General features: G+C 37.3%; 1 protein-coding gene across 1 annotated transcript in view; it reads left to right on the forward strand.

Annotated features, from left to right (window-relative positions):
• Positions 1-209: 209 nt before the first annotated feature.
• LOC103588245 (neuronal PAS domain-containing protein 3-like) overlaps positions 210-15,555 on the forward strand; it is a gene marked incomplete at its 3' end in the record, with an annotated part of 508,069 nt that continues 492,723 nt past the window's right edge. The window contains exon 1 of the mRNA XM_008569870.1: positions 210-344. Within this exon, the coding sequence (XP_008568092.1) occupies positions 210-344 (135 nt within the window). The remainder of the gene's footprint in view (positions 345-15,555) is intronic.

Here is a 15,555-nt window from a genome sequence, read left to right on the forward strand (position 1 = left end):
ACCATAGGAAGACCTCTTTGTAGTAATGAGAAAAGATTAGAAGGGGACCAATGAAAGGGGACCACAAAGAAAGGAGTTGGGGTCACTGCAGTAGTTCAGGAAAGATGAGGGTGGCTTAGAGTAGGTGGTAGTGCAAATAGAAAGAAAAAGATTAATATAGAAATTCTTAGGATGGATAAGAGAATTTGTAAGTGACTGGGTATCTGAGGATGTTGGAGAAGAAGAAACAGGATGCTGCCCAGTGTTCTGACATGGACGGCGATGGTGCCATTGAACAAGAACAGGCATCCCTGGGGAGAGTCAAGCTTTCTCAGGAAGATGAAGATCTCAGTTTTATGTTTGAGGTACCCGTGTGACATGAAGATGGAGAAGGCCACTAGGCAGTCTGAAACCTGGAAGAAAGTCTTACATGTCCATCTCCTTTTAAAGGACTGTAACTTTTTTTTTTTTTTTAATCATGTCTTAGTCATCTTTGAATGCCTTGTTAGCCTTGAAGAACCATTTGAATGAATGAATGGGAATACTCTCTAGGGTGATCGTCTCTAGCCATTCTTTTCCATGTAGAGCTGTATTTGGATCTTTCGCCAATCAAGATTTTCCTATTAGCCTTTTCAGGATTCTTATTATGAGTACTTCTAGCATAGCAGAAGAACCAGAAACAAAAGTACATTCTAAAATATCGGATAAATAAATGTAAGAACGATTTCTCTCCTCAATATGAATACATCTTTTCTGAGCCTGTGCTGGTGGTGGTATCTGCTTTTTTCTCTCTGAGATTCAGGTTGCTTTTACTTTAATGAAGGTCTGACATAAATAGTCAGGTACTATTGTGTGTTATCCATGTTAATGTTCAGATAATGAAAAATTACTATAGTTTTAAAGTCTAAGCAGTTCGGATTTCTGCAAGGTACACTTACCCACATAATGAGAAAATGAATCATGTTTTCCAAAATGGATCCTATAGAATGCCATTTTTCTCCTACATTTACATCCAGTTTGGAGTCAATATGGCATTATCCTTAGGTATTATATAGGAAAAGTGGTAAGGATTCTTGTGCACAATAGTATTGCCTAAAATATATTAAATGTGTTCTTGAATAAATGAAAATTTTGTGGAAAGTCATAGGAACATATACACACACATGCTGTCATATGAGGATGTTGTGGAACCTTGTTGTAATACTGGCTAAGGAAAATCTTTGGAAGAGAGCCACTTGGGAACAGCAGATGTTCTTTTTGGTTTCTTTGGCAGTGAGGGACACTGTGACTCAAGGTTAAAATTTGGGAGCTAAATAATAGAACTGAACTGGGTGTTTTTTTTTCTTCTTCTTTTTTTCTTCCTGTAAGCAATCTCCAAGGTCATGGACTCTGTCTTCAAAAATTCTAGAGATCTGAAGTGATTAAGAATTGAACTTTCTTATGTTTATCATACACCACTAGGGAAGAAATCAAGTGAATCCGAGCTCTGATGAGAAATGCTTGGGTCTCAGTCAAGGTAGTTGCAATCAGAATATAATTCAAGATGCTGGAATAGGAGATCACTGATTTGTGCAAAAAGACAAGTAGGCCCCCCCCCCCCCAAATCACTCTTGATCTTTATTTTTAACTTTGCTTTGCAAATTAAGCCTTTAAAAAGCATCCTTGATTGAGGTGAACCATGCATACTTCTAAGTTACATTTTGCTTAACTCTGTCTCTCCAGTGTAAGTACACTCTGGTGGTACCTGTGCACTTGGAGATCTGTTTGGTTGAAAATACGGAAACAATTTTATAAGACATTATTGTGTAGTGTTGAAGGGTTATAATGATTTTATTGTAGAGATGTTCTAGTCTCCAAAAATGAAATGATACAATTTAAGTGTTTTTTTAAGTGAAAGTTTTTTTTTGCATAGATACCCTCAATTACCATCTCTATGCTGATGACTCCCAAGTATTTCACCCTCTCACTAGATTTCCTTTATGAATTTTAGTTTGAATATCAAAGGTGTTCCTGACAGCAGGAACACTGGGATGTCATGATGATAGCTCTAGTTCTGCAGTTCTTAAACTGAACATGTGCTTTGCCCCTCACATCTGGTCTAGCTCCAGTGTTTCCTACTCAGTGTACAGCATCACCACCTATTAGCAGTTGTACAGTCAGACACCTCAATAGGGTTGTGTCTTTGCCACTGTCCTCTCCTTCATCTCCAATTCATCAGCAAGCCCTGTTGATTGTGTGTGTGTGTGCTTCCAGAATTTATCTCCCTCTATTCACCTCCCCTGAGACCACTCTAATCCAATGGTTCTCAACTAGAGATGATTTTGTCCCCCAGGGGATATTTAGCAATGTATGGAGACATTTTTGTTTGCTACAACTGGGGAGTTGCTACTGGCATCTAGTGGGTAGAAGTCAGGGATGCTGCTAAACATCCTATAGTGCATAAGAAAGCCAGCCCCCACAACAAAGAATTACCCAACCCAAAATGTCAATTGAGCTGAGATTGAGAACTCCTGCTGTGGTCTAAGCCTGCATCTCGGATTACTATTCCTGGATTACCATGATAGCCTTTGAGTTCCTCTTCCTCCGTCTAGTTCTTAAACAATGCAAACCCATCTTCTCTACCCTTCAGGACTTCTCACTATTTTCAGGATAAAGATTATGCTTTCTCAAGATGTTCTGTAAGTCCCTGCAGGGTGGCCACTTATCCAGGTCAACCCTGTTGCTCTCAACTTACTCTCTGATCTGTTGCTGTATTGGCATCTTTTTCAGGTTTGTATGTACCTTGCTCTTCGCACCTATGGGTTTTCACACACACCCTCTGCCTGAAATATTATTCTCCCAGCCTTTACCTAAGTAATTCCTCTTGCTCATTTTTCACTTTGTAACTCAAACATCATTGTACTCAAGTAGCACTTTTTGAACACTACTCTAGGTTAATCTTCTAACAAATTCTCATAGCCCTAGACTTTCTTTTTTGTATTGCTTAGGTTTGTTGCAAACTTGTTTTCCTTTTAAAAATGGAGACACTTAAAACAATAATAGTTAATATTTATTAAACACTGATGCTGGGCACATTTCTAGGGTTCTGTATTTTTCTTTGTCACAGCAATCACATGCTATAGATGTTGTTACTTCATATTGTTACCTTATTTAGTATAGTCTGAGTTACATTTTCCCTAATATCTCTGAAATCTGGTTATGTCTTACTTCACTAGCATTTTAAATTTGGGAGAACAAAGTATTAATCCCATTATACAAATGGAAAAACTGATGCACAGATAGGTTAAGTGGCTTGCCCAAGAGTACATATGTAGCAAGTGATGGTGTCAGGACTCCAGTCCAGGTGGCCTGATGCCTGGACCACACTAATTTCAATCCAGTGCCTTCCTGCATCATAATGCTGCTGTGAAGATTATCGAGATAATCCATGTCAAGCATTTTAGCTCTCTGACATATAGTAAGCACTGAATAAATGTCAGCTATGATTATTATTAGTATCTTTATTATTTCTTTTATTGTGTCTTTATTTAATGCTATCTCTTCCACAGAAGGGAAGATTTCAGGAGGGCAAGGCCTCTGTCTTCTTCTTTTTTTTTTTTTTTTCCTTTTTTGTCTTTTGTCATGACCGGCAACGGATCGCAACCCTCAGTGTCGCGCCCGTACCGGACCGGGACCGGCAACGGGATCGCAACCCTCGGTGTTGCCCCCGCACCTCGCTCAGCCAGTGAGCGGCTGGTCTGTATGTGGGATCCGAACCCTCGGCGGGAGCACCACCACACTTCCCAAGCAGTAGGCCTCTGTCTTATGCTTCTCACTGTATTTGTTTTTTCTTAGCCCTGAGCTGGGTAATAAGTATTTTTTGAATGAATAAATGAATGCTTGAATGAAGGGGGCACTATTAAGGAGAACTGGAGTCCTATCATTTGAAGACACAAATGTTCATCTTGAGTGATTGTCTTTTGCCTCCCTTCCAGCGCTTACCTTGTTCTATGTTGTAACATTTATTTGTGTAATTGTCTTTTATTTCCTTACTAGATTATAAACTCCCTATACATGTGGCATTGCATCCCCACTACCTACCAGAATTTCATTATATGGAAGACGCTCAGTACATATGTTGGACTAATTGACTCTTGAAATCACTCTAGCACTTCCAACTCTCTTCAGGACCCAGTCCTGTCATGGAGGAAGATTATCTCTGGGGATTTCTTTAATATCATAATAAAACTTTTGACATTGAGATGCTGTTATTTCTAAATTATCTTCAAGAAGCTATCAAATGAATTTTCCTCAATATCTTTACAGACTTACTGTGAGTTATGATAAAAACAGTCATCATACTTGATTAAAAAATAGAAATAGGTATTTAAGGGTAATTTTCCTTTTTTGTTTCTGGTATAATCTGTGTTTAAATAAGAATTTGTGGTAATTTTTCATAGAAGGTTTCAGAGGGATGGTTCCTCAATAGCCTTTATTTGCTGGCCTTAAAGATTAAAGTATGAGAAATTCGGGTTTAAATTTGGAGGTTGTTTATCTGAATTACCCTCTGAGTTGTAGAATAATGAATTTATTGCCTTTCCAATTGGCTACGTTTATTGGAAGGCTAAAGAATGACTCTTTTTATGCCAAGGAGAATGTTAGGTCATGGGCCTAAGCAATTTACCTGGCATCTTCCTTTTGAATCTGGTTTTATATCTTTGGCAGCTGAATGCAGAGGATATTGTATTCTGCCAAACGTTCACAGAAAAGAACATTTCTGGCTGAGTGTACTTGTCTTAAGGACAAAGGTGTTTGAATTTCACACTTTATTTTCAGGGACTTGTTCGTACACTATAGGTGAGAGGTTCACAAAATCATGCATTGCGTACTAAGCACTTGGGGATATAGCACGTACTTCACCTTGATTGGGCTCAGAAATTCCATGGTGGCCTTTGTTACCTGGACTATACGAGACCAAGAAGGGAGCACTGAGTGGAGTGGAAATGAATTATTGTTGTGTAGTTTCAGAAATGAAATACCTTGGAACACAAAAGGCAGGATATCTTACTAAGTGCAACAACTTTTTTGACCACTGATCTGACTTTATCTCAGATACTGTGCCTACAAGTTAATACTTTTAGGCCAAAAAAGAAAAAATGGCTGTATGCCACAAGCTAACAGTCTCTGTATTATATTTTTACTTACAGTATGTTTTTGGTAGTTACTTTGTATAAAAGCAATAGCAATATATGGTCTTTTTATATATTCTGTAACATGTCATGCCTGTGTAACATTCATATTCATTACTTTATGGGTCTAAATATTTGGAGGAGTGTTATAAATCCACATATTTCTAAAACACTAGAATTAATGTGTGGAATTATGTTATAATAAAAAGATAAGCAAAAAGCAATACAAATGCATGTCTTTTTATTATCTATACATACAAGAGGGTTCATGGGTCTATATTATTGTAGTCATTGTCAAATAGCCAAGTCAAAAGATTTTCTTCTCACAAATGGCTGAGGGATTTGCTTCCTTCTAGCTAACAGTTGATTCTACTCTGGATTGATTTTTTTTAATGCACATTTTTCTTTTACCCTGCAATTCCACCTCTACTGAAAAACTCCTCCAATATATCAGGAAAATGTGTAGAAATATTTGTTTCAGTATTGTTTTAATATAAAAAATTTAGAAGCAGCTTAAAATGTTTTTCCCTAGGCAACTGGACAAATAAATTACAACATTCATCCAGTGAAATGCTGTCTAGTGTTTAAATAGACTAGGGTAGATCTATATGTGCTGATGTGGCCTGAAGTTCAAGACATGTATTTGCAAGTTTCAGGACAGTATTGAGAGGATGATTTTATTCATATAAATGAGGTGAAGTTTACCTCTATGTACTATTGGGTGCATACATTGCTTTTGGGAATATATACAAGAAACAGTTCACAGTGGCCACCTCTGGGAATAGAGAGATTTTGAGGCTGGGAAGCTTTTGTTTTTTCACTAATATTCCTCTGTACTGTTTAAAATAATAATTTTATAAAATAGTTTAATTTAGAAGTGAAATACTCTGAATTGAATCCTTAACTCTTTGGTTGGTTTTCTCCATATTGGATGCCATTTGATTAACAAGTGAGTAGTAAGAAGAAAACAAGTGAAGAAAATGGAGAGAGTGTATATTACTTGTGGCAGAATTAACTGCCACATGCTCCATATGCCTTCCTGGACCTACCAGATGGCACATCTGTGGGGCTGTCTGTCTCTCCCACATGCAGGGTGCTGTAACTCCTGCAGGTAGTCTTAGGGTATAGTTTTTGCACTCCCCACACACCCCCCAAAACCCCTGGAATTTGTGGTGCTCTCCTTTAGAGCCCATAATTATAGAGCCTTTTCTTAGTCTGAAGAGGGGTGCTCTGTTGTCAAGGCCAAATTATAGCTTGGATAATTACTTTCATTCACTTTCCTCTCCTCTTGTTCTAATAGATAGCAGTGCCATTTTTATTATGATAATAATGGACACTTGGGAGTTTTTCCCCCCAATTCTTCATTGTCTTTACATAAGTCACATAATATATTCAGAATATTGGTGAGTCTTTTATCTCTAATTTTGTAAATGGTCAAAATGAAATTTAGTAAAATCAGTGGACTCTTTTTCAGAGACGATGGCTGAATTAAGATGCACAGAGAACAGTAACAGATGAACTCTCTCATATGTGTCTTCGTTCTGTGAGAGTTGCTGCCTTTAACCCAAAGGTGGAGTCTGTCCGAAGGGCTACTTAAAAAAAAAAACATTTATCAGCAGAAATCATAAAATATTATGATCCTCAGGTAGAAGAAAGTACTGGAAAGAAATATTAAAGTTATATACATTATGCCTTTGTGCTTTGTAACCTAACAAGTATTAAGCCTTACAAATTAGTTGAGGTCCGATTTATCCATTTTTATAACAAAAATAAAGGTAGAGGGAACTAGATATTTGTGCTTAGGTGACAGGATAGGATAACAATAGAGACAGAAAGGTCTAAATTCTTAAGGGTCATTCCTCTTTCCAATGTTATAGGTCACTCCAATACTGCACTTGGAAAACCACTATACTTACATGGGTCTTGGGATCCACACTAGATGAATAGGAGAAAATAGCTAGATCATTTTTTAATCTGAAAGATTTCAAAATGCCAGTCAGACTCCTGGCTTGCTCTAGTTTTCAGAAATATTATGTGAAATGTGGATCATAAAGCAGAATTTGGCTCTAAAACACTGAAATAAAATTATTCTTAGGAAGGCTTCAATTAACTCCATAGCAAAACCACAAGTATTCTCAATTTTGTAGCTAGAGATGCTTATGAGAATGGCAGATGGCCACACAAAGCAACCATGTTATTTTATTTCCAAATTTATGTAAACTGAACTCACAAATTTTTAAAAATAAGAGTTCTCAAATTTACCACAACAATCCTAGGTCCCAAAATCAAATCCTGAAATCTTTAAAAGTCCTCTAAATTTGCTGATGTGGTTTTTTAAAAATAGTAGTTCATGAGGTTTAAAAGTTACCTCTCTGTCCTCAGTGATTAGAACTTAACACATCCTTTCTTCCCATTCTGTCAGTTCATCAGCCAGGTGTTGGCCATGGTGGCTGAGCATGAGAACTTTGTAGTCAGATCAATTTGATATTGAGCCCTGGTTCTGTAAATGAGTAGCTGGGACACATTAGGCAAACTATGTGACCAATTTAAACCTCCCTGCCTTCACCTGTAGATATATAACCATAAGGTTGTTTAAGGATTCAGTGAAAGAAACCCTATGAAACAATTAATTAGCACAGTACCAAGAACATAGTGCTCAATTATTAGCTGTTTTATTAAAACTTTAAAAAAAAATTGGCTAATGGGAAATGGAAGGAATGGACTATGGTTTCTTTAAATTTTTAAAAGCAGATCACAAGGCTAGGGTAATGACTAAGAAGCCTTCTCTTGAACCAGATAGCCTTTAGGTGTGGGTAGGAGTTCAAACAGCTAGAGTAGCCCAGGCACTGACACTTCAGTGTGGCAAAATAGCTTTTTTCTTTTAAGCCCCTTGGTGAAATTCTTGGAACAAAAGGAATTTTAGAACTGTTGGGAGACCATAGACACATCCAGTATATGTTCTTCTCCATCTTGCAAATTAGAAAAGTGAGGCCGGAGAGGAGAAGGCATGCCCCCAAGGTCCGACAGTCTAGTCCCTTCTCTACTTAATGCTGCTTTCTAGGGATCAGTGCTTCCCCATCCTAGAGGATGCCATAGTGACTGGAAGCGGTTTTGCTTTCCCACATCTTTCACATATAAAAGTTCTCACTTTGTTTTGGCCCTTTATATTTTTATCTAATTTAAGATTTATTTGGAGTTTAAAAATTTTTTCTCTTTACTCATTTGAAATGTCTGAGTTAATTTGTTTTTCTTAGGCTTAACATTGCATTTTTTTGACTATAAATTAGTTGGGGATGCAAAGTATGCCCAAACTATTGTGTAAAGTAAAACCAACATTGGCAAGGATGCTTTTTGAATGCTCACTCTGGGAAATCCCAGCTACAAGGGGAGTCAACATTGCAGTGATTGTCTTAGAAAGAGGTCCTTTCTTGCTATATCACTAAACAAAGGCTGGGCAGGGGAGGGAAACAACAAGACAAATATCTACACTTTTCTTTGCAAAATAATTTAGCTTTAAAAAATACAGGCTGGAGGACAGAGATAAGGATCTGCATCCTAGAGGATGACATAGTGAGTGGAAGCAATTACAGTCCAGGCATTTTACAATTATATCCGAAAAGTCTTTATTTAATGACAAGATAATGTCTTTCTTATTTTAAGATTGTATTACAACTTCTGCTTCTCTAACCTTTTGCTAGCTGCGGAAAGTTGCTAGGCATATCTTCTAGCATAAATAAGGTTTGCAAATTTGTTTTCAAATATTAGTGTTTTAAAATGAGGAATTTTACACAATCCCTTTGTGTTACAGTGAAGAAAATGATCATCATGAGCATTTTCTTCATCTGGCTGTGGAGTAGGTGCAAGAATCTGAGCTTTATACTTACTTAGTCATCATCATCATCATCATCATCTTTTTTTCTGTTTTGTTTTGTTTCATTCTTTTGATGCCAGATCCATTTCTTATCTCTTCATTTTCCAGTAATAGAAGAAGCCTTAACAGTTGCAAGATTACATATTTATATCAGGGTTCAGACTGTGAATTCATTCTCTTCCAGGGAAGCAGAAAGATCATGTAAAAATGGTGACCACATGTTGACAGAATGCATGATTTAACAAAACCAAAGGCAATCATTTCAAAGAAAAATGTTTTATTTTCTGCCAGCAGAGTATAATGGAGAGAAATTGGCTGGTATTATTTTAAAAAATTGCCCAAATCACTGTAGTTAGTGTAAAATTGTCTCTGGAACTATTTCCTGTAAGTTAACCAGACATATGATTGTATCCTTTCTATTTTGAATACTGAAACTCACATTTCAACTGTCTCGCATAGAGCCTATCAGGTATAATAGCTCTTCGTAAAGGTGCTTCCTTTTCTTTTGTAGTCTTTTCTATCTATGCTTCCACCTTCATTCACACACTTAGAATACTTATGGTTTGAAGCTTTTCAGAACTTTTAGCTAAATATTATTCACTAACAAATCAAGATCATAAGCTACTCAAAATATCCTGCCCCAGTCTGTAAGAGTTCAACTGAAATTAATGTAAACATTTGTTTACGTGATTAAAAATTCTCCATGCATTTCAGTTGAAATGACATTTCATTTTTATTTAACACGTGGTTCATAGGGCTTGCTGTTTTTTTCTTAGCACTTAAAGTAATTTCAGACATTACACATTGGGCCCTGCTTTTGTTGTTTGTAAGTATACCAAGTATTATTACCATAAAATCAGACATGTGTGTCCATGAAAGGAATAGTGTAGTCTGACGTAATTCCAGGAGTCACATATCTCTGAGCAAGTCAAAAAAAGCATGAGTCACTTGGTGGAATGTTGATGGTCATATCACTGCTTTGGCCAGTGATGTTTTTAATGGCTTACTAGAGGTTGAAGGTGGTATGGTGGTTGATTTTAGGCCAGTTACAGACCAGACCATTCCATGGGATCTAAGTCTATATTTAGGATTCAGCTATGCAAACAGATTGAAAAATAGTGTAAGTATTACTTACCTTGGAGATAGGAGTGTTGCATTTGTGTCCAAAAGTACTGGTGCTCACCAGATACAGATAATTGATTGATTTGGATTTAGCCTGGTGTTAGATAGCAACCAACATGTGTTTGTTGATTGAGCCAGATGTTTGGATCTGTATGAATGTTCCAAGGCATTATACTATACATAGAGAGTAAATAGGCATACTTGAAAAATGCAAGCTTTGCCATCATTTGAAGCTCTCCCACTCACTAGGAAAAAAAAGTTTTAATGCTGAAAACAGAGCTATAGCTCTTATGTAAACTATATCCTTCTTTCACCTTAAATAGCTGACATTTGTTTTAAATTAAGAGTCACTGTTTTGTGCTCTTCATTGTCAGTTCTGGGAAATACCCAGGCTTTCCTTTGGAAAAGTGAGGTGAGATTGTTTCATTGTGATTATACAGAACTTTTAGTTAAGCCAGTTTTCATTTATTGTCCATGAGTTTAATAACCACACAGTGTCACTGAATTCTGCATGAAAATCAGGTTGCATACTTACTGAAGGTGTGGTGACTGTAGGAGACAATAACAGGATGAACAGTGGGGGTCATACACCACTGTAAAACTGGAGGTAAGTGGACAATGACATTACAGCACATCAGAGACATTCACCGGTAATTCTACTAATGTTATGTAACAAAAACTCAAGTGAAAATAGAATTTTCAAGTGGAAAGAAGTCCTAGGGAATAATCCCTTTGCCTTAACGTGAGAAAACATAGAGTCAGAGAAGTTAAATGTCTACTTGAAATCAGACAGTGATTAGTGGCAGAGTTTGACTCAACATCCAGGTCCCATGACTTGCAGATCAGTATTTGATTGTAATGAATAACTGTGATTTTTTTCATTCATTATTTTCCTTACATTGAATAGCTTCTTTATGTGGACCACCTGTACCTGCCCAATTAACTCTACATATTTTCCAGATGATTTGACTTTCAATTGCTTTAGTCTAGAGCTGCTTACAAATCACTTCTATACCCACACTGGCTACATCCAGGACCTCCCACTGATAGCATGAACTGCTAAGATGGGTCTGACTTTGATAGCTCAGCTAGCCTCCTCATGACTAGGAATGTGTAAGTACCTTGGCCACAGAGATAAAGCAGACTCTTTACAACAGGAAATCCCTCTTGTAGGAGTCATAGAACTTCCTTGGCACTGACATGTTTCATATGCCATCGAGCCCACATGAGAACCTGTTAGATTAGTGCTTTGAAAGTGCATGGATGGGTCACTCTCTAAGCCCCTTGCCCAATTCTGTGCTATTCACATGAGGACACACAGTACCTGTTGAGCTCATGTGAAAGTTGAGCATATTAACATAGGGTAAAGAGATATTCTTTTCCTTATTCCTGCCTTTCATGCACAAATTGTCCAGGAGTTTATACGAGCTCAGTTGTAATGTGTGATATGAGACCCAGACTTGATTTTGCATTTTTTATGATCTAAACGTACATTTACCACATAGTAGCATGTAAATGAATGCTTATAGAAATCTCTATGAAATGAGATTTGCTCTTATTCTCTGCTTGCCATATCTCCCACAATTTGTATAGAATTTTGCCAAATAAGTTGTACTTGTGCAGTCATAGAATTTGGGGTCGTTTTCTCTGTAGGAATTGGCTTGACATGGCTTCTCCTTTGTCATCATGGTCCAAATACAGGTATTGATAACCATGCATCAAGACCGATTAAAAAAAGAAGTTCCAAAAAGGCTTCTAAATGAAGGCTGTAATTTTCTATTGGATTTCTAGTGACATGAGCAAATCACTTGCTCTTTGCCCTTATGGATTTTATAATGTCATCAGAGTCTATCAATAAAATTATAGCCTACAGTTGGACATACACCATTCCTTACTGTATTGTATATAAAGGGATGGAGGGAAGCAATTTGTAACATGTCTGCTCTGGGATGCACTCCATCAGAGGGTGTGTGTGTGTGTGTGTGTGTGTGTGTGTGTGTGTGTGTGTGTGTGTGTGTGTTTTCTTTTTCAGTTGAGATCCCCTGTATAGTCAGTCCTGGAAGTTAGGGATGAGGAACAGTGTCTGACTCCTACATAGGAATGTTTCTCTTGCTTCCACCTGCTGTGAGTGAAATTAACTAGAATTGTGTCATTCTGATCAATTTCATTAAGGCGCAGACTTTGTACATAGACATCATGGCTGTCCCTTGCACCTGGGCTGTCAGCTTCCATCCCAGAGGAAAAGGGATTCTGCAGGAGACCAGGAGCATATAGCCAGAAGAAAGTAAGAATGCTGTGGCTGCTCCATAGGGAAGCAGATATGTAAAAACATTTAAAAAATAAATGAAAGGAAAGTCAAAGTCCATATCCAGAAGCAGAAGAGGTTCAGCTATAGGAAAGCAGTGGTTCCAAAATTCTTTCTGGATTTCAGAAGGGCTGTGTAGATAATTGTCTTATTCCATCATTTCAAAACTTGAAGAAATTGAACATCCACCTTTAGTGATTTGTAGGTATCCTGCCATCCTGAATCCTTTCTGTATTCACTTATATTTTCTCTTTGGAGCACTGCCCCTGTCCACTTTTTCTGTATTTCTGATTATACATAAATGTATAGATCTAGCAGATGTGAAGATCTAGAATTCTCCTTTAGAATTTTTTCCCATTCCTATTGTTGTGGCTCTATCTGAAGGATTTATGGTGATTTGGTGTTCTGAAAACGGCAGTGTATGATTAGAAAAAGAGGCTAGACAGGCTCTTGACTTCTACTTCTGGCCTTAATTTACCTTGTTTTGGTGCTCCTCTCTAGCACCACCCCCAGCGTATAGGAAGGGGAATAGACTGTGTTTTGAGAATTTAAATATTTCTGATAGGGAAGAATTTATGAATATCCAGGTTTGGAGGGGTATCTGTGTTTCATTTATTTTCTTCTTGCTCCCTCCCCTCTCATCTCCTCTCATTTCCTCCCTTCTACTGTAATACCATTCCAAGTTCTGATTTACTGGATAGGTTTAATTTTAATAGCAGTACTTCTGGATGTGTTGTTGACTATTTTTAGTTATGACTTTTAAGGACATTCAGATCATCAGCCGTATAATTTTCTTCCAACAAATACTTATTGAAGACATACTATACATGCAAACTGTTTCTCAACATTATTATTGCACTAGTAAAAACAAAGTCTTATTAAGCATGTACTTTTAAGAAATTGTTAATCACTAATTTTGGGGAGATTACACTCTGATTCATTGTGAAAAAGCCTATTTTGATTTATAATAAAAGATTATACACAATATCACTGGTGAGCTGATTGAACTTGCAGTTGTAATTGAATATTTGAAACTGTGGCTTAAACATGGTCAGTGGATCTACGTACAGATGTGCATAGGAGTAGTTCCAAGTTTCTGAGCTACTTTTAATAATAGACTCAGTCCCATGGAATAGTAACTTTATCTAGTTTTCCTGATTATTTATAGTAAATTTATAAAACTGTGAAAAGTAAAAGCAGAAATTGTACCACTCAGCAGAGGAAATCACTGTTAAAATTATGGTTTCTTTTATTCCCATCTTTCTTTAGTTTTCCTTGACTTCCCCCATTTTAATCCTCTTCCCCATTTCTTTAACATCAATTGGCTTTGCTAAAAACCTTCATACCCCACACCTTTGTGTCCCCATAATTAAATATGACTTTCAAGGAAGGCACTAAACTGCAGGTTGCTAACTGTCACAGGCCAAACGAGACCCACAGGGTCCTGCAAAGAGTTTCATTTTTAAAATAAATACTTTCAATAATTTCAAAAAGTAAAAAAAAAAATACATTTTAAAAGTCTAGATTTCTGGCTTCTCTATAAAAGGAAAACATGGCAACTTTGGGTCCATATTCCCATCTAGTAACAAATGTTTTTCCTGAATAATGAATACTCCCTCTTTGCTGGATAAGTTCTTTTCAGTTTTGCATAGTTCCCACCACTCCCTGTTACTGCTTAACAGTGAGGTCCAGTTGCCATTAATTATCAGGATTGTACAGCCTTCTGTCACCTAGTCCTCTTCACTCACTTGCATAATTTCCTTCAATCCTGCTGATATTTGAGTTTGTGACTTTTACCTTAAATTTGTTTACACCAAACTAACAATAATTTCATAAAACTAAAACCACACCACTCTTCTTGCATATATGAATTTTGTGAGAAGAGATGTGACTAATCCAAATGAATGATTCTGGGGGGGAAATTAATTGAAGAAAATGAGAGAGAAGAAAGGAGCATTTGAAGGGCCATTCTGGCGCACGCACACACACACACACACGCACACACAGTGAAACACTAACCTTATCTAGTGCTCTTAAAGCTCAAATACCACCTCTAAGAATTTTGGGAGTGTTAAGTAATTGGAGAAATCATAGCTAGAGGCAGCCATGTGCATAATTCAGTTCCCTAACAACAGTGGTGTGTGTGTCCATTTGAAAAGTGACTCAGGCCCACAATCATGGGAACATGGCAAGGTTGCCCCACTGCTTTCACTGACTCATAGTTACACTGTCTTTGTGACTATGCTATTGGGAAACATCACTGTTTTCAGAAGTGAAACTAAACACTAAGTGAGCTTCTGTTGGCTGATAACTCAAAAGGAGACCATGAGAGGAAACTGTTTGAGATGAATATCGCAACAGCTTAAATGAAACTAAATAAAATTCAGAGAGAAGATAGCAGATGGACTTAAGAAAGGGCTCATGCAAAATATCTGCAATAGGCAAACAGGGTATTCATTTTTGTCAAGGATCATACTGAGCTGTCAGGGCAGGGGGAAAGTGCTTAACCATATGCTACACATTTTATATATTTCCAACTAATTATTCCGTGGCTTATAGATTCAGATACTAAAGTTATTTATGGAGGCTGTGTGATGGAAGTTCATTAAGAACATTGCTGGCTTTCATTGCCCTATTTTAATCAAGTAGTCCCTTTACGTCAACTTACAAATCATTGTGTACTTTCCTACATCTGAGAACTATCAACAGTTTAGATTTGTGTTACTATTAAGTTATGGTAATAATTTGTTCCAAATCAGGAAATTCAGTGCTGCCTTTGAGTTAATAAGATAAGTGTAACTTTTTCAGTTTCTTATATGCTGATGGTACAACCTTTTTTCATGAGTAATTTGTGTGCTCATCAAATATGAAAATGTGCCTAATTATTTTATCCTTATGTTCTATATTTTTAACATTTATTTTATACATTAAAAGTTTATTGATCTTGGGGCCGGCCCAGTGGTGCACTGGATAGTGCGCCGCTTAGGAGGCGCGGCAGCGCTGCCGCCCGAGGGTTCGGATCCCACATACAGACCGGCTCCCGCTCACTGGCTGAGCGAGGCGTGGGAGCAACACCGAGGTTTGCAATCCCGTTGCCGGTCCCTGGTCCG

The sequence above is a fragment of the Galeopterus variegatus genome, unplaced genomic scaffold (genome assembly GCF_000696425.1).
Source record: "Galeopterus variegatus unplaced genomic scaffold, G_variegatus-3.0.2 Scaffold539, whole genome shotgun sequence".
Classification (NCBI taxonomy): Eukaryota; Metazoa; Chordata; class Mammalia; order Dermoptera; family Cynocephalidae; genus Galeopterus; species Galeopterus variegatus.